Source organism: Ailuropoda melanoleuca, chromosome 8 (assembly GCF_002007445.2).
Source record: "Ailuropoda melanoleuca isolate Jingjing chromosome 8, ASM200744v2, whole genome shotgun sequence".
In the NCBI taxonomy this organism is placed as follows: Eukaryota; Metazoa; Chordata; class Mammalia; order Carnivora; family Ursidae; genus Ailuropoda; species Ailuropoda melanoleuca.
In genome coordinates this window covers 5,389,433-5,409,091 of record NC_048225.1, presented here as the reverse complement: position 1 = coordinate 5,409,091, position 19,659 = coordinate 5,389,433, and the positions used below count along the sequence as shown (strand labels likewise).

The 19,659-nt window shown below is 39.4% G+C and overlaps 2 protein-coding genes across 9 annotated transcripts in view; one reads left to right on the top strand and one right to left on the bottom strand.

Annotated features, from left to right (window-relative positions):
• ATM (ATM serine/threonine kinase) overlaps positions 1–638 on the bottom strand; it is a 126,192-nt gene extending 125,554 nt beyond the window's left edge. For 4 of the 7 annotated variants that reach the window (XR_004626995.1, XM_019809835.2, XM_034665698.1 and 1 more), the window contains exon 1: positions 331–638. The gene's annotated coding sequence lies outside the window, so the exon portion shown is untranslated. The other 3 variants (XM_034665697.1, XM_019809832.2, XM_034665696.1) reach the window with 2 other exon arrangements.
• A 107-nt stretch (positions 639–745) lies between these two features.
• The window catches only part of LOC100480887 (protein NPAT), a 61,914-nt gene continuing 43,000 nt past the window's right edge, over positions 746–19,659 (top strand). The window contains exons 1-2 of one of the 2 annotated variants that reach the window (XM_002929159.4): positions 746–929; positions 18,122–18,240. In XM_002929159.4, coding sequence (XP_002929205.1) covers positions 893–929; positions 18,122–18,240 — 156 coding nt within the window. In that variant the 5' untranslated portion in view covers positions 746–892. The remainder of the gene's footprint in view (positions 930–18,121; positions 18,241–19,659) is intronic. The other variant, XM_034665700.1, reaches the window with a different exon arrangement.

The window sequence follows — 19,659 nt, the reverse complement described above, 5'->3', positions numbered from 1 at the left end:
CATCTAGGTACACCTGGGCCGTAATGGGGCAGGGAAAGGGGACGCACACGAGCGTGCAACGGGGCACCTGGAAGAAGGTTCGAGGCTAAGTCCGCTGGGGGCTCGGAGAGAGGGCGGGAGAGAAACAGCGCAGCGAGCAGGGAAGATCCGCTCCAGAGCAGCGGGTGAGACCGACCATCGGGAGGCTGGTCACAGCGGCTCGGACACCCCCGCAGCCCCCGACGCAGACGCCACTGCCCGCTTTCCACGCCCCTAACGGAACTCGAGCACAGCCAAAGTGGAATTTCCTAAAACGGCGGCAGCTGCAGCCTAAATCCTGGCTCCACTCGCCTTCCTCCTGCGGCCCAGCGCCTCCAGCCAGGTGGACACCCACTATTCCCGCTTCCGGTTCAAACGCGGCGTGACAGCGCAGTCCGGGTCTGCCGAGGAAGAAGTCGGGGTCATCACCCGGGAGCGGTGACCATCTGCTCATGCGCGCCGACCCCCGCACGCTCTGCGCTCCAGGCGCTCGCTCGCCTCAAAAACATTCGCCTCGTCTGAGCAAACGCGCCTGCGCGTTGCCCGCCAGTGGCGTGCGACCTTGCGCTCGCCGCCCGCCCCCTGGCTCCGGCCGCGGCGCCTGCATCCCACCTCCTCGCCGCCTTCGGCCTCACCCCTCCGAGTATGAGGACGGAAGTGACGACAGTTCCGAGGGGAACGGAGGCGGGTTTCATTTCGGCGCCTTTCTTTCTCCGGCGGAAGCGATTGGCGGACGCGGGGCGAAAGAGGCGGGACAAATTGCCGCGGGTTCAGTGCCGCCACTGGAACCGGGAGATGCGGCGCAAGAGCTGTCGCTGTGTTGGTTTTTACCTGAATCTCGTCTCCTGTGGTGGTTCCTGCTGCGGCTTCGGTCATGCTATTACCTTCAGACATAGCGCGGCTGGTACTGGGTAAGCGCGGACGCGGGAGGGACGGGTAGTGGACCCGGCTGAGCAGGACGGAACGACCTTTGGGGCCAAAGGTTCTCCCCGGGGTGGGGAAGCTCTGGGGTTCTGCCTCCCCGCATGCAGGTCGAGACCTGCGGCGGTTCCCCCTTGAGCCGGGCGCTCGGGCAGCGTAAGCCTCTTTGTGTGCGGATGCTGCGCTTTTCGGAGGCTGCGTGGCCTCGGGGAGGGCCGAGGAGAAGCGCGGGGCGGAACACCTGAGGCCCGGGTTCGGAGGGGGAGCCAGGCCTGCAAGCCTCGTCGGGACCCCCGGAAGGAGACTTGTCAGAGCTGGAACCAGATTAGGGAACACGAGGACGTCCCCGGGCCGGCCAGTCTCGTACAGAGACCTTGGCGACGTCCTTCTCGTAACTCGCCCCGACAACGACGAATTTGGGGGCGAACGGGGGTGATCTTCTCTGTCCATCCTTCGCCTTCCCTCCCCGAAGTGACTGGTCCAGAGTAGGAGGTCTGAAATGCCAGCTGCATGTTGTAAAACAGCAGCAATTCCTCATCTTTCGACCGGACAGAAATTCACGGAGGAAAGTAAATGCCTTCCAGTTGAACGTGTGCTAGTCCTACTGGTTCGTTTTTCCTCCATTTGAGGACGGTTGGTGTCACGGACTTGTTGTCAGGGCGTATTGTCTGTGTGGGGAAACGGGTTTTGTGGTTGTGTGTCCCCGGGAAGAATCGAGAGGGTCGTGCTGCTGGGAGCGAGACCCGTAGGAAGCTCAGACCCCTAGCCAGCGGTTTGCAGACCTCTTACGCGACACCTCTGAATGTAAATGGTAAACATCACTGATGAAACTTCCCGTAATGTCCGTAGGATTTACTGTCGTTACCCTATTGTTAGAAAAATCCCATTTGTCGTCTTTTTTAAGATACTCAGCCCTGTCGGGAAAACTGACCTTTGTGCTCGGGGCTTTTGGTGAGCAAATTTTTAGAAAACAGGAGAGGGTAACGGTTGCACGGCCTCTTTTTAGAAAAACTTAAGGACTTAAGTTTTAATTAATATTTTGTTAATGTGTGATTAATCTTTTGCCTGCTTTATCAGAACTGAATTATCAATAGTTAATCTATATCTGTGAGAAGAAGCTGTCTTGTAATTGTTACATTTATTGGGACTATATGGAAACCAATTTAAAGTAGACTTTCATACTGTTCAGGATAACATTGGCGTACTTTTTTTTTTCCCTCCAGGTATATCTTTTAACGATTTTTGAGTTTTAGCAGTTTGGTAATCCACTCCAGTTTCAGTAACTATAGTCTTTAACGGGTTTTCTCACCTTGGCCCTATTGACATTTGGGGCCAGGTAATGATATATTATGGGGAACTGTCCTGTGCATTGTGAGATGTTTAGCAGCATCCCTGGCATCTATCCTTTAGATGTCAGTAAGACCCCACTCCCACTCCCACCCCTTATGACAGGAAAAGAAATGTCTACAGATATTGCCAGTATGTTCCCTAGAGGGCAAAATCATCCCCAGTTAATAACAACTGATCTTAGAGCAATATGATTTTCTAACTGGAATAATTCACACCAAATTGTATCCTCCACAAACCAGGTGCTGTGCTTGACTCCTACTTTTTTAATGGATAAAAATTCCAAATTCATTGTTTCTTACACTAAAAATTCTTTGTCATTCATATTCCATTTTAATTGCCACCAATCATACTTAATATACCCCCCCATGCCTTCTTTGGGACTTCTGTCGTGGCTTCTGATATAGTTGTGCTATTGATATTTACTGTTAAAAAATCTTCCTGAAGCATTCATACTACACGTATTCTAAAAGAAAAAAATTGTGCAGTTATCAAAATTTCAAGTTATGCAAAAGAATACATGATACCAAAAAAAATCTCCCCACATTCTTACTCTTATTTAATATTATGTCTTGAAGCTCATATCAGCACACGGAGTTCTATAATTCCAAAACTTTGAGGCTTAAAATTGTAACAATTATTTTGTCCTGATTCTTCATTCAGTACCCTCTCCCTATCTTCACCTCTCTTTTTATTGACTCCTTTTCTTCATAATGTTCTTTAAAGAAATCTTTGGGTGCTTAGTATCAAACCCTGCTAAATGCTAAGAATAGAGAAGTAGTTCCCCTTAGCGTTCACTTAATTAGGTTTTCTTATGCTCAGGCATGTGCCCCTCCCACACACACAAACCCAAAAATACCTTACTGAGACCTCATCACACAGTCTGTGTAATGCCCTGTGTCACCCTTTTACAAAGCAAAGAATGAACTCTACTTCCCGCCTGCCTTTCATTCCTCACCATACCATACTGACTTGAACCGCACTACATGTAACCAGCCCTTGCTCCTCAGCTACATCCAGCTGTTGTCTCGCTGGAATTTCTGTAAATGTTGTACAGGCCAAAATACATCAAAGTGTTGCTTATTACCCTTGGGACACCACTTGGGTTTTCTCAGTATGTTGTACAAGGTGTTCTGTGGGACTATCCTGCCCACCTCTCCTGCTTGATCTCAACTTTTCAATGTCTGCCCTGTGCTCCAGGCATACCAACTACTTGGAGTTTCTCCAAATAAAGTCCACACTCTTTAAAAACTTCTCTAACAGGTATAACTATTAATGTCTCCTTACGTGCTTCAACAGCATTGTAGATCACTTCTGTGAAACCCTTATTTACCATATTTTATTGTTGCTTGTGTTTACTTATTTTTGCAAAATATACATGACATAATATATACAATATTTCAGCCATTTTTAAGTGTACAGTTCTGTGGCATTAAGTACATTCATATCGCTCTCTAACCATCACCATCATCCACCTGTAGAACTTATCTTCCCAAACTGAAACTTTTGTCCTCAATTTTCTTGATCCGGGATTAAGAAGACAGGCCTTGAAAGTTCTTGGAAGCCCCCCAAAACTAAAGGTTTATGTCAGGTGGGGCATTCTTATGAATGAAGGGGCGAGAATGTTTTTTGTATTTCTAAATAGGTTTGTTCTTTCTGTGTGAGTCAAAATCCATTCAGGAAGACTGAAACCAATCTGCGTATTTAACGTGGAGGGATCTAATGAGGTAATTGGTTACATTGGTGATAGAAGAACTAAGAAGACAAGCTGCGTGTGTGAACCAACTCAGAGGGTAGCAACAGCAGGAAGTCCCTGTGATAATCAGGTGGACTAGGAGAAATGAAGCAGTCCAGAGGCTGGGTTTCCACTCTGTGGAAGATGGAAGGTAGACTTTTCTGGTGAGGGACCGGTAGTCACAGAGGAGAATCTACTAAGGCAAAGAGGGAATGGGAGGAAAACAACATGGCTTCTTCCAACTGCCCTCCAGTCTCCCACCAGTGCTTCCCATTGTTTGAGCACAGCCAGAGGCCGTCTGACAAGGAGCCTAAGAAACATTGCCTGCGTGGGGTCAGGATTCCTATCATACAGCTCAGAGCAAGAGAGAGAGAGGAAGAAGAGATTTGAAGACAAACAGAATCAGAATTGACACACCTGAAAGGTCACAGCCACTGATTATATTCACCTTTATATCACTAAGATATTATAAATTTAGTAAATATATATAGAAGTGCAACTCTGATAACATTTCTTTTTTCCTTACTGCATATCTGTCATTTAGTCAGATTGTTACTCTGTTTTCTGTTATTCAGATTGTGTTTGTTTATATCCTATTATTCATAAAAATGTCATTGATGACATGTACAGCTTTTTTGGATCCTTACCCATTCCATCTTTTCAGTTGTATCTCCAGCTCTTTTCCATCATATACATTGTGCTTTCTCCAAACTGGGCACGTTCCCTGAACATGCATCCATGTATGCTTTTCACAGGCTTTTTTTGGATTCCCCAACCATCCTTCAAGACTCATCTCTTCTTTGCAACATTCATAATTTTCCCCAAGTTGGTAATACTTTCTCAAGTCCCTCTCCTCCTGTAAAGTTAAGTCCTACTGTCTTACCAGCCTTGCTTTGCATTAGTTACTTCCATATGTATCTTCTGGGTCCGTTTAGATAACTTCTTCATAGAAAGAAACTTTGTTAGTTGTGGATCTAGTAATAATAAGGCCCTGTAAGTCTTCCCAAGAATTGCTTACATTTTTAAATAATAAATAATTCAAAAATTCCTGGGAAATTATTAGAATATGTAAAGGAGATATTTTCAGGTAGGGGGATTTGATATTTCTTGCTTTCTTCATCAGGCTCCATTCTGTTTAGCTTTTCCTCTCCATAAATTAGAAGAAGAGAAGGCAGATTCTTGGCATCTCAGTTCCTAAAATTTGAATACTCTAGGTATAGTTCGGATTTTATCTTTCCTTCTCTTTTCCAGTTGTACTTCCCCTTCAGTCTATTTAACTTGTTACTCAATTCTACCTTCACTGAAAAGTAGGCAGAGGACAATATTAAGAAAAAAGGAAACTCAGGCATGCTTTCTTACCTATTTGTACATCTTTGTCAGTAAGTTTACACAAAGGATAGTTATTTTATTCTGAAGTTTTTAGGAGTAAAAAAAAAACAATCACTAATGCTAATGAAGAGTAATTATTTGTATTATAATAAGAGATCATTGCTCCCTCCTTCATATTTTCATTGTAAAATTTGAGATTTGGAATAATTTATAGCTAAAATTTCCCCTATTATTCTGATAGAGGATTGATTACAATCAAGTACTTAAGAATGATAAATAAGATTTTTATAAGCAAATAAGTAGTTAACTGTAGTTTGATAGTTAATATTGAAGTACTCAATTATTATTTTACAGCATTGTTTTGGAACTCGTAAGACAAAAGTAAAACAAAATACATCAAGTCTAATCTAAAATATGAACTCAGGGGCACCTGGGTGGTTCAGTCGGTTAAGCATCGGACTCTTGATCCCAGCTCAGCTCTTGATTTTAGGATTGTGAATTCAAGCTGCTCATTGGGTGCCACATTGGGCATGGAGCCTACTTAAAAAATAAAATAAAATAAAAAATAAAAACGGGGGCACCTGGGTGGGGCAGTCAGTTAAGCATCTGACTTTTGGTTTTGGCCCAGGTCATGATCTCAGGGTCCTGAAATTAAGCCTCATGTGGGGCTCTGCTTGGACTCTGCTGGAGATTGTGTACCCCTATCTCTTTGCCCCTCTGACTTTGGTCTTGCTCTCTCAAATAAATAAATCTTTAAAAAATAATAAAATGGGAGGGGCGCCGCTATGAGCCTGCTTCTTCCTCTCCCACTCCCCCTGCTTGTGTTCCCTCTCTCGCTGGCTGTTGCTCTCGCTGGCTGTCTCTCTCTCTGTCAAATAAATAAATAAAATCTTTAAAAAATAATAATAATAATAATAAAATGGGAACTCTAGATTGCCCAAAAGTGGGCATGTTTTTTTGTTTTGTTTTTTAAAAATTTGTGGGCTTTTTTTTTAAGAATTTATTTTTAATTTCTACACCCAACACGGGACTCCTTCTTAAAATCCTGAGATCAAGAATTTTACACTCCACCGATTGAGCCAGCCAGGTGCCCCTGAAGAATTGGGTTTTTTTCATCTGAAGGAGTCATCAACCTGGATGGTATACTCTGATTCCACCATCCAAAACACATTGGTATAGAATAATTCACCCCACCATCAGGACCACTTGGGTTGTGTGATTTCAGGATGTCGCGGGGATTTCGGGTTTTTTTCCTTTTCATGTAACCAGCTGTAGATCCTGGAAAAACCATTTAATGTCTTCTGTACTCAGTTTTCCTCTAATGCAAATTTAGGAAGTCCAAGGTGCATCTCCGGTCTAAATTTTCTGATTGCCAGATAAATCTGATTGCGAGAGGCACTTGTTAATGTCTCTGGGAGGGCTCCTAGGGCCCTGCAGCCTAGCAAGAGAATGAAGCTCACATACTGACGGGCCACCTAATGACTTAATAGGCTTTGATGTGGGCGGCTAGGTTTTAATTTTCTCTTAGAGCACATTCCCTGGGGTAAAGTGTACTTTGCAGTGGAATAACAACAACCACATCAGATATTTCCATTGCTAGAGGATACCTCATTTAGAAATCAGGTTAAATCCTATTCCTTTGATAGTTTTTACTATCAGAATAAAATAAAAACCTTCAAAGGAATGTTTATATTTGGGGTTTAAATCTGTTGCAATGTCAGAAGTATCTAAGAGTTAAGCATCTGTAAATATTTAAAACAGTGAAATCACAAATACTAATTCTAATAATCTCTGTTAACTTTAGTAGAAACCAACAGGAACTAGCAAATTCCCTAGGAACACTTTCAATATAAAATTAATCCTATGGTCACGTCTAATAACTCACATTATAAGAGTTGGGGGAAATGTGTAATTTGCCTATACAAGCACGTAATCAACTCTATCCGTGGGAAAATGGATCATGTGGAGAATGCTGAAGTCTTTTTCCTCTCTTACAAACTGATGATACTGCTACCAGACAGAAACCAGGCTGCAGAATAAAGTAAGCCATTCTGCCTGAATTTCCAGGATTTAACTACCCACACCCTTGCACACATGCATCGTAGCTTTACACGTTACTCGAGCTTTCTAGGATTATGGACCAGAGATATTTAATCTTTTATTCACTTCTTTCTTAATCTTCTCAAGGGTCCAGAAAAGTAGCAGTTGCTTGCTCTATGATACAATGGTAGAAACCAAAGTCCAAGAGGTTATGTATGTGCTGTAAACTGCTTTTCCTTCAAATGCCGAAGAATACTAAAGAAAGACAGTCCTTGATCATAGATTTTTGTTCATTTTCCTTTTGTCCATTCATTTATTCTTTTGTCCATTTATTCAGGAACTTGTTCTGTTTTTAACATACCCTACTCTAAGGAAAGCTTCCTATAAATCCATCCCACCCACCCCCTTTTTTTGCTGTATTTTATTGTATGTGTATAATTTATTCATGTATTCACCACTTTGATGGATATTTGGGTTTTATATAACTTATTTAAACTTACAAATGTTTACTATCTTACAAGTTTTTGTGGGGACATGTTTCATTTCATTTGAGTAAATAACTGAGAAGTAGGATTGCTAAATTACGTTTAAATCTACTATCTCAGGGTGCCTGGCTGGCACAGTTGTTACAGCATGGGACTCTTGATCTTGGGGTCATGAGTTCAGGCCCTTCATTGGGCATAGGCTTACTTAATTAAAAAAGTTTTTAAAAAAATGAATCTACTATCTTGCTATTGTTTTCTGTTTGTCCTGTTTGTTTCTTGCTCTTTTTTCCCTACATTCTACTGAATTATTTTTAGTATTTTATTTTGTCTCCACTACTGGTTTATTACCTTTAGCTCTTTGTTTTATTTTTCTAAAAAGTAAAGCAGAATTCATCAAGTCTAATCCAAAATGGGAACTCTAGATTGCCCAAAGTTGGGCATGTTTTTAAGAGCAGAAGATAAACATCTTAGACATTGCTATTTTGAGATGCGTTATAATTTTTAAACACTATATAAAAGTAATCTAGCCTTTAACAAAGCCTTTTCTCAAGTGTATATTAAAGTGTAATGTCTTGGGGCGCCTGGGTGGCACAGCGGTTAAGCGTCTGCCTTCAGCTCAGGGCGTGATCCCGGCGTTATGGGATCGACCCACATCAGGCTCCTCCGCTAGGAGCCTGCTTCTTCCTCTCCCACTCCCCCTGCTTGTGTTCCCTCTCTCGCTGGCTGTCTCTATCTCTGTCAAATAAATAAATAAATAAAATCTTTAAAAAAAATAAAAAATAAATAAAGTGTAATGTCTTATTATAAACCTTAAGCTGTCTGGTCTGTGATAATTCCTTGGCTAGGATAGCTAGCACTGATTACCATATTTTTTCNAAAATAAAGTGTAATGTCTTATGATAAACCTTAAGCTGTCTGGTCTGTGATAATTCCTTGGCTAGGATAGCTAGCACTGATTACCATATTTTTTCTGAGAAAGGTTGATTCTGTCACTACATTCTGTCTAGGGTGGTTTCTCAACCTTATTTCACTATTAACACCCTTAAGGAGTATTTTTAGACTTTTTCCCCCTGACCTCTCACATGATACTTTAATGTCACAAATACACTGTTCATAAATTGTATGTACATCTGTGATTTATGCATAAAAAGGGTGATCTTTTTTCCCTTGCCTCTCCTATACCAATTTTCATCCCCTTACTGGTATGTTATTTTTGAGAATGTTTGGTCTACAGAAAAGCAAATCCACATTAGAAATTTGATTTCACACCACCACCTGTTAGAAGACTCAAGTGGCTGTGAATACATCTGGGGTGCTTAGTACTTTTGAAACTCTCCCGTGAAAAGAAATTGTTTATCTTCGGTTTAAATTTTGACATATAAAAAGCTCCAGCTGCCCGGCTTCCAAAGTGACTCCAGTGGTTCATATACATTTTAGATTTCTATAACCGTGAAATCCTAGTAGCAGCTGACTTATTCCAAATAATGTAACTGTTAAAAAGCAAACCATCATGAAAAAGATTTCTGTTTAGCTGGCTATAGAATGATAAGGGTTTATATTGGCTATTTTTAAAAAATGGGGGAAATAGCAATCTATCTTTGATCTAATCTCATATTTGAGATGATTTCACATCTTCAATGATGGAGATACTGAAGTACTAGTATATGAGATAAAAGATATATTCTGGTTTCTAAATGTCTTCCCCTACTCCAAAGGACAGTATCTTTGGGTTTGTTTTTGTATATTTCTTTGTTTCTCTCTAGCATTAGTTAGCAAGCTGTTGGAAAACTGATTCATCAACTATAAGTAGAAAGTGGTGAGTTGGTTTCCAGATCCCAGCTAGGGCATTTCCTAAAATGGTATGACAATATTCTTGCCCTTTCCTTTTATAATCTTCATATATAATGACTTCATAGGCACTCTAATTAGCTTTTTGACTTGGAGGGCCTGGTTAAAAAATCAGTTCCAGGTGGGAAGAGTAGAATTATAATTTTAAAGACAGAAGAGACCTAAATAATTGCTTTAGTAGTTAAATACTTGAGTATTATACCGGCCCTGAGGTAAGTCTACTCCAAAGGTAGGCATAAGGGAATCTAGTATCTGATAAGAGGAGTATAGCACATACTGAGAGGATTCAAAAAAAGAGTCTCTGAAGAAGGGGTATTTAACCGTAGACCTTGAAGAATGAGTTGGAATTCGCTAGGCCAAGAAGATAAGCTGGGAGGCAACAGGAATGGAGTATACAGTGGTCTTGATATCACAGCATTTGCAAATTTGCAGAACTGAAAGACCAGTTAGTCTGGGAGAGAGAATGACATGATATAAGGCTAAAGAAGAAATTAGGATGCAAAACAAGTAGCGCTTCATATAACATGTTAAGAATTTAGGATTACATTTTTTTCATTGAGATACAATTCACATCCCACAACATGTAAAATTCAGTGGTTTTCAGTGTATTCACAATATTCAGTATATTCACAGTGTTTTGCAACCATCACCACAATGTTAATTCCAGAACATTTCCATCATCCTCAAAAGAAACGCCAGACCTGTTAATAGTCACTCCCATTTGATCCCTTTGCCCAAACTCTGGCAACCACTAATTTATTTTTTGTTTTTATGGATTTCCTTTTTCTGGACATTTCTTGTAAATGGAATTCTACAATTTGTGGCCTTTGATATCTGACTTCTAGAACTTTGTTTTCAAGATTCATCCATGTTGTAGCAAGTTTAAGTAGTTACTTCCTTTTCGTGGCTGAATAATTTCCCACTATGGATATTCCACATTTTGTCTGTTCATTGATGGACATTTGGGTTGTTTCCACTTTTTGGCTATTAAGAAAAATGCTGTGAACATTCATGTCCAAGTCTTGGTTGGACATACTGTTTCAGTTCTCTTAGGTACATACCTAAGAGTAGAATCACTTGGTCATGTGGTAATTCTGTGTCTAATACTTCTGAGAACTTGCCAAGTGATTTTTCAGTGATTCTGCACCATTTTACATTCCTACCAAAAATGTATGAGATGGCCAGTTTCATCAGATCTTTGCCAGTACTATCCTTCTTAATTCTAGCTATCCTAGTGTGTATGAATTGATGTATCTCCTTGTGGTTTTGATTTTATATTTTCCTATTTACTAATGAAGTTGAGCCTCTTCTCATGTGCTTAGTGGTTTGTTCTTTACATATTCTGGATTCTAGTTCATTATCAGATAGATGACTTGCAAATATTCTCCTCCATTTTGTCCATCTTCTTTTTTTGAAGATTTTATTTATTTGAGAGAGAAAGAGAGAGATGAAGATAGCGACAGAGATAGGGACAGAGAGCAGGAGCAGGGAGGAGAGGGAAAAGCAGGCTCCCCACCGAGGAGGGAGCGTGATACTGGCCATCCTAGGACCTGAGCTGAAGGCAGACGCCTAACCATCTAAGCCACCTAGGTGCCCCTGTCCATCATCTTTTCACTTCCTTCATAGTATCCTTAGAAGCACAAATGTTTTTAATTTTGATGAAGTTCAGTTTATCTAATTTTTCTTTGGTTGCTTATTCTTTAGATGTCCTAAGAATCCATTACCTAATCCTACATCAAAAAGATTTATACCTGTGTTTTTTCTACGACTTTTAGAGTCTTCATTCTTACATTTACATCTTTGATCTATTTTTAGTTAATTTTTATATTTGGTATGTGATATAACTTCATTGTTTGTCCAACTTCATTGTTTTGCATGTGGGTATCCAGTTCTCCCAGCACCAGTTGTTGAAAAGACTACTATTTCCGCCACTGAGCTGACTTGGCACTATTTTTGAAAATCAATAGACCATAAATGTCTGGAATGTTAATTCTGTCCCATTGATCTGTATGTTTATCCTTATTCTAGTACTACATTACCTTGATTACTATTGCTTTGTAGTATGTTTTGAAGTGGGTAGGTGTAAGTGCACCATTTCATTTTCAAGATTGTTTTAACTACTCTGGGTCCCTTGTATTTCCCTGTGGATGTTAGGATCAGTTTGTTAATTTCTGCACAAAAGGCAACTAAGATTTTGATACGGATTGTGTTGAATCTAAGAGTATTGACGTCTGAATAACATTAACTCTTCTAATCCATAAACGAGAGATTTGTCCATTTAGTCTTCTTTAATATCTTTCAGTAATATTTCTAGTTTTTAGTAAGATCGTACACTTCCTTTGTTAAACTTATTCCTAAGTATTTTCTTTTTTGATGCTATTATAAATTGGGGTTTTTTTAATTTCATTTTTGGTTCATTGCAAGTATATAGAAATGCAGCTGATTTTTGTGTATCCTGAAGCCTTACTGAATTCATTTATTGACTTTAATAGTTTTCTTTCTGTACATGGATTCTTTAGAATTTTCTGTTTAGGTCATCATGTCATCTGCAAATGAAGACATTTGATTTTTTCCTTTCCACTGTGGATGCTTTTTACTTTAGTTTCTTTCCTAATTGTCCAGACTAGAACTTCTAGTACAGGGTTGCATAGAAATGACAAGAGCAGGCATGGTCTTGTGCCTGCTCTTATGGGCAAAGTTTTGACTCTTTAACCTTTGAGTATTACGTTAGCTGTGGGATTTTCATAAATGCCTTTATCAGGTTGAAGAAATTCCCTTATATTCCTATATTTTTATCATGAAAAGGTGTTGGATTTTGTCAAATGGTTTTTCTACATCTGTTGAGATGATAACATGGTTTTACCTTTATTAATGTATTGGGCCGACTTTACTCTGTGAATAGAATGTATTACATTGATTTATTTTGTTTTATTGAACCAGTCTTGCATTTCTGGCACAGTTGCACTTGGTCATGGTGTATAGTCATGTTCAAATGTTAATAAATCTGGTTTGCTAGTATTTTGTTGAGAATTGTTACATCTGCTTTTTCATAAGGGATATTCGTTTGTAGTTGTGATGTCTTTGGTTTTAGACTCAGACTATTTTTAGTATCAGCGATTGAAATGGGAAGGCTTCTCTCTCTTATTTTTTTTTTTTTAAAGAGTTGGTGAAACTTCTTTCAATGTTTGATAGAATTCACCACTGAGGCCATTTGATTCTAGGCCGCCTTTATGAAAAGAGTATTTATTACAGTTGAATCTCTACTTCTTTAGGTGTATACAGATTTTCTGTGTATTCTTGAGTCACTTTAGTTAATGTCTAAGAAGTAATTGTTTCACCTGGGCTCTCTAAATTGTTGGTATACTACTGTTCATAGTATCCTTTTATAATCTATTTCTGTAAGGTTGATAGTAATGTCCCCTCTTTCATTCCTGAATTTAGGAATTTGAGTCTTCTTTTTTTCTTTGTCAGTCTCTCTAAATATTTGTCGATTTCTGTTGATCTTTTCAGAGAATCAACTTTTTGTTTCATGGATTTTTCTCTATTTTTTTAATTGTTTCATTTTTCTTCTCTATCATATCTTTTATTTTCTTCTGCTTTCTTTGAGTTTAGTTTGTTCTTCTAGTTTATAAAATGGAAGAGTAGGTTATTGGTGTGAAATCTTTCATCTTTGAAATGTATTTACAGATATAAATATACCACTAAGCACTTCTTTAACTGCATCCCATAAGTTTTAGTATGTTGCGTTTTGCTTTTGTTTATCTCAGAATATTTTCAACTTTCCTTGTGTTTTCTTCTTTGACCCTTTGATTATTTAGGAGAGTGTTTAATTTACACATATTTGTGAATTTCTTATTGACTTCTAATTTTAGTCTCCTGTGGTCAGAGAGCATACTCTATATAATTTGTTTTTTTTGATTTATTGAGACTTTTTTTATGTCCTAATGTGTGGTTTATCCTGGAGGATGTTCACATGGACTGAGAACAATGTGTGTTCTGCTATTGTTGGGTGGAGTACACTAGAAATGTCTGTTAGCTCTAACTGGTTTATAGTGTTCAAGACTTCTCTTTCCTTATTGAGCTCTCTAGTCTGTTCATATTGAAAATAGAGTGTTGAAGTCTGTAACTTTCATTGTTGAATTTCTAGTTCTTGTTCCACTTCTGTTAGTTTCAGCTTCATGTTTTTTGGGGCCTTGGTTGTTACGTGCATATATGCGTGTAATTGTTATCTTTTTGATTGACTGAATATTTTATCATTATCTTCGTCTCTACTAACACTATTTGTCTTAATTTGTCTAATACTGGGGTAGCCTCTTCAGCTCTTAGTTACTGTATGAGTGGTATATATTTTCCCATCCCTTTAATTTCAACCTATTTGTGTGTTTGAATGTAAAGTGTGTGTGTTGTCAAGAGCATGTAGTTGGATCATATTTTTTATTCATTCTGTTCCTTTTTGTTTAATCCATTATCACTTAATGTAATTACTGATAAAGTGAGGGTTTTGCCTGCTATTCTGTTACCTGTAGTCTATATATATATGTTATGTTTACTTGTCCTGTTATTCTATTACTGCCTTTTTTATGTTAAATATTTCCAATTTACCATTTTAATTCTGATGTTTCCTTATTTTTTTTTCTTAATTTTTATTGTAGAGAGCCATGTGCGTGTGAGCAGGGAGGGAGAGAGAAGGAGAAAGACAGACTCCTCAAGCAGACTCCCTGCTGAGCACAGAGCCCTGTGCGGAGCTCTGTCCCAGGCTCCCAAGATCATGACCTAAGTCAAAAACAAGAGTCGATGGGGCGCCTGGGTGGCTCAGTCATTAAGCGTCTGCCTTTGGCTCAGGGCGTGATCCTGGAGTTCTGGGATCAAGCCCCATGTCAGGCTCTTCCGCTGGGAGTCTGCTTCTTTCTCTCCCACTCCTCCTGCTTGTGTTCCCTCTCTCACTGGCTGTCTCTCTCTGTCAAATGAGTAAATAAAATCTTAAAAAAAAAAAAAAAAGAGTCGAACACTTCAACTGAGCCGCCCAGGAGCCCCACCCCACTGATGTTTCCTTTATATTTTTTTATTTTTGAGTTATTTTCTTAGTGATTGCTTGGAGGTTACAAATAACTTAAAACAGTCTTGTTTGGATTAATACCAACTTAATTTAAATAGTATATAAAAATTTTGCTCCTGCATAACTCCATCCTCTTCCCCCTTCTTTTTGCTTTTAAGGTCATATAAATTACATCTTCATCATTATATGTCACCAACCCAGATTTATACTTACTACTATATACAGTTGTCATTTAAAGCAGAGGGGAGTTACAAACAAAAAGTAAATTATACTGTTTTGTGGTTACCTGTACAGTTACCTTTATTAGTGTTTTTTTAAAACATGTGTTTGTTTCACTGTTTAGCATCCTTTAATTTTAGCCTAAAGGACTCCCTTTAATATTTCTTAAAGGGCAAGTCTCCTAGCAACAATCTCTCTGGGTTTTGTTTCATTTTGTATTTTTAATCTAGGGGTAGCTTAATGTCTCCGTTTTGAAGGGGTTTTTCTGGTCTTGGTTGACTTGTTGTTGTTAGCACTTTGCCTCATCTCCCTGCTCATGGCCTCCATGATTTCTAATGAGAAAAAACTGTTAATCTTACTGAGGCTCCCTTGTGATGTGATGAACTGTTTCTCTCTGCTTTCCAAATTGTCTTTGTCTTTTGACAGTTTGATTATGAGGTGTCTAGGTATGGATCTTTCAGTGTATCCTATTTGGAATTTATTGAGCTTCCTGGAAAAATAATGTGTTTTCTAAAATTTTGGATGTTCAGGTGTTCCACGGGTCTCAAAGACTTAACTTTTTGTGATACTTTTTGTTCCTCATGCTGGATAATCTCATTTGATCTGTGTTCAGGTTTACTAATTCTTCCATCTGCTGCCTCACATCTGCTGTTGAGTCCTGCTCAAGAGAATTTTTCATTTAATTGTTACACTTTTCAACTCTAGAATTTGGGTTTTTGTGTAATTTTTTTCTCTTTTTGATGAAACATTGCTCTCAAAATTTTTTTTTAGAAATTTAGGAGTTTTCTTTAGTGCTCCAAACTTATTTAAAACAGCTGCTTGTGGGGATGCCCAGGTGAGGCAGTCAGTTAAGCATCTAACTCTTGGTTTCGCCTCAGGTCGTGATCTCAGAATCATGAGATTGAGCCCTGAATCAGGGCTCCGTACTCAGTGCAGAGTCTGCTGAAGGTTCTCCCTCCTTCTCCTTCTGCCCCTCCCCTCTATGCTCACGCTTTGCTCCTCCTTTTTTTCTCTTTCTTTGTCTCTTTCTCTCTTTTTCTCTCAAATGAATCTTTAAAAAATGAAGTAGCTGATTTTTTTTAAAGTTTTAACTCTTGGCTTCCTTACGGATGATTTCTACTGACTGCTTTTATTTGCACCTTGTATATGAAATATACTTGCTTGTTTCTCTGCATGTCTCATAATTTTTTGCTGGGAATTAGACATTTTAAATAATAAAACATGCCAACTCTTGTAATCAGATTCTCCTGCCTCCCTCATGTTTGTTATGACTGTTCTTTCAGCAGTTGCTGTGAACTGCTACCTGACCTAAATTTGTAAAATCTATATTCTTTGAGTTTATATTCTATGATTGGACATTGATTTTTTTTTCTTTGTTTTTTCTTTTTTTTTTTCCAAATGCTTGGAGTCCATAAGTCTCCCATTGTTTGCCAAGGGGCTGTGTGTATGTTGGGGCGTGCTTCGACGTTCAGCTAAGCAGTTAGCAACTCTGCCTTAGCCTTTACTTCCTGCTTACTCAGAACCTTATTGGTCAGCCAGAGGTAAGGGATTAGGGGCCTTGTCAGATCTCTTCTGAGTATATGCACTGCCCTACACTTGCACATGTCCTTCTGATATCCCATGAGTATATCCTAGCTGCTCATACCCCAGCTTTTGTGTGTGTGTGTTTGTGTATGTTTTGTTTTTTTGTTTAGCTTGTTTGTGCCGCTCTTCCTCGCTGTAGTGTTAAGCAATTCCTGCTGATAGTTTTAAACAAAAGTCTTAAAGGAGAAGTTTCTTTGCCCTTGGTAAATTCTGATTCAGTTCAAAGACAAGCTGTGCAAGTGGAGGTTTCCAGGTAATTTTCACACAGATCAAATTAGGACAGTTTCTGGGAATGGGAATGAGTCTTTGGAAAAATTCCAGCCCTATCTGACCCCTCCATTGGCTGCTAGGCTGTTTGAAAATCAACAGCCCGCAATCACAGTTAAAAACAAGTATACGACTCAGCTGGGGAGATGAGCATGAGAATAAATGCCACAGTGTTCATTATTACTGACATTCTTCTTCTGTTCTTAAATAAATGCTCCCAAGACTTTGATTATTTTTTGAGTTCTATAAAAGTTTTTCTTTTTTAAATAATTTTTGCCAGTGTTCTGATTGCTTTTATGTAGGAGAGGATTTTTGGAGGTCCTTACGTTGTCATTCCAGCTGAAGCTGCTCAGAATTTAGAAGTTTAAACTGAGTACTATGGCAAGTGCTTGAAGGGCTTTACACAAGGGAGTAATTTCACCACATATGATCCACAAGTCAAGGCAAGTATGATGCCTTACAGATGAAGCACCTTAGTCCTGGAAGATGTGATTTTTTTTTTCCTCCAAATTCACAATGCTTATTTTAACCGAATGGAATAATACCTGGTCTCCCGATATCCTATCCAATGTTCTTTCTGTGCTATACTACTATTTTTAATGGTGGGTTTAGGTAAACCCCAATAATGCTAAGAAACAAAAGAACAAGGATAGGTGGCTAGTCAAGACAAATGAAGTGTTCATATGTGTGCAAGTACCAAGCACTGATAAATAAGATTGTTCGTAAATGTCAGTTAGATATAAATACTCAAGCCGTTAAGATAGTGTTTTGATTCTTTCTTTCCTTTCCTTCAAAGCACATCTATTGTTCATTTTTCTCTTAAACCATTAGGCAAATAAGTGAAATGTACAAGTAAATAGTAACATTGGGAGAATGTAATTTTTTGATAATCCAGTCAGTCACTTTTATAACCCTCGGCCAGCCTGGTCAGTATGGAGGTTATGGAGTAGAAGAACATTGATCATTTCTTTATTAGTTCTCCTGTTACGTATCATTACTTAAAGATTCGCTTGTAAGCATTACTGTGCATTAATTGTACTTGATCAAATACCATATGTTTTTAGTTTAGCTGTAGTTTTTTCCATCAAACAGCCATGTATTCTGTGAAGGCTACTTTGTACTGCAGCATAAGCTAGTGGTTCTGGGCAAGGCTGCAGAAACCCAGCACATTCCACCTGAGGTTCCATTTGTGATATGAAACTGCATTTCTACACCATTTTGGCAAAAGTGCAAAAATTACTGGAATTACCTAACCTTCTGTTTTTCATTTAGGTTACTTACAACAGGAAAACCTCACTTCTACCTGCCAGACTTTTATTTTGGAAAGTTCAAATTTAAAAGAATATGCGGAACATTGTACAGATGAAGGTTTTATCCCAGCCTGCTTACTGGTGAGTGATTTGTTCCCTAAGGGAAGTATTTCCTCATTAACCAACATAAAAGACCACGAACAGCAGTCTTAACATCAGGTCATTAGCAATATCAAAATTGGTAGACATGTGATAGTATTCATACATGACTGGAAAGACCTGAAGAAGGCCAGCTCTTCTTTTCACACTCTTATGCCAAAGCTGGCAACTTTGCTTCTAAGAATCAGTTTCAAAATGATACTCTCGGGGCACCTGGGCAGCTCAGTCAATTAAGCATCTGCCTTCAGCTCAAGTCATGATCCCGGGTCCTGGGATCAAGGCCTGCATCCGGCTCCCTGCTCAGTGGGGAGCCTGCTTCTTCCTCTGCCATTCCCCCACACTGTGCTCTCTGGCGTGCACCCTGCCTCTCTCTCTATTTCTCTTTCTGTCAAATGAATAAATACAATCTTCTAAAAAAAAAAATCATATTCTCTTTTTTTTTTTTAAGATTTCATTTATTCATTTGACAGAGACATCACAAGCAGGGGGAGCAGGAGAGGGAGAAGCAGGCTCCCTGCTGTGCAGAGAGCCCAGTGCGGGGCTCAATCTTAGGACCCTGGGATTTTGACCTGAGCCAAAGGCAGACACCTAACGGAGCCCCCCAGGCTCCCTGACACTCTCATTTCTTTTCTTTTTTTTTTTTTTTTTATAATGATTTTTTATCATCTTAGTCACCATACAGTACATCCCCGGATTCCGATGTAAAGTTCGATGCTTCATTAGTTGGGTATAACACCCAGTGTACCATGCAATACGTGCCCTCCTTACCACCCATCACCAGTCTATCCCATTCCCCCACCCCCCTCCCCTCTGAAGTCCTCAGTTTGTTTCTCATAGTCCATAGTCTCTCATGTTTCATTCCCCTTTCTGATTACCCCCCTTTCTTTATCCCTTTCTTCCCCTACCGATCATCCTAGTTCTTATGTTCCATAGATGAGAGAAATCATATGGTAATTGTCTTTCTCTGCTTGACTTATTTCACTTAGCATTACCTGCTCCAGTGCCGTCCATGTTGCAGCAAATGTTGAGAATTCGTTATTTCTTATAACTGAGTAATATTCCATTGTATATATGGACCACAGCTTCTTAATCCAGTCATCTGTTGAAGGGCATCTCGGCTCCTTCCACTATTAGCTATTTTGGACAATGCTGCTATGAACAATGGGGTGCATATGGCCCTTCTCTTCACTACGTCTGTATCTTTGGAGAAAACACCCAGTAGTGCGAAGACTGGGTCATAGGGTAGCTCAATTTTTCACTTTTTAAGGGACCTCCAGACTGTTTTCCAGAGTGGCTGTACCAACTTGCATTCCCAGCAACAATGTAGGAGGAATCCCCTTTCTCCACATCCTCTCCAACAATTGTTGTTTCTTGCCTTGTCTATCTTTGCCATTCTCTGGC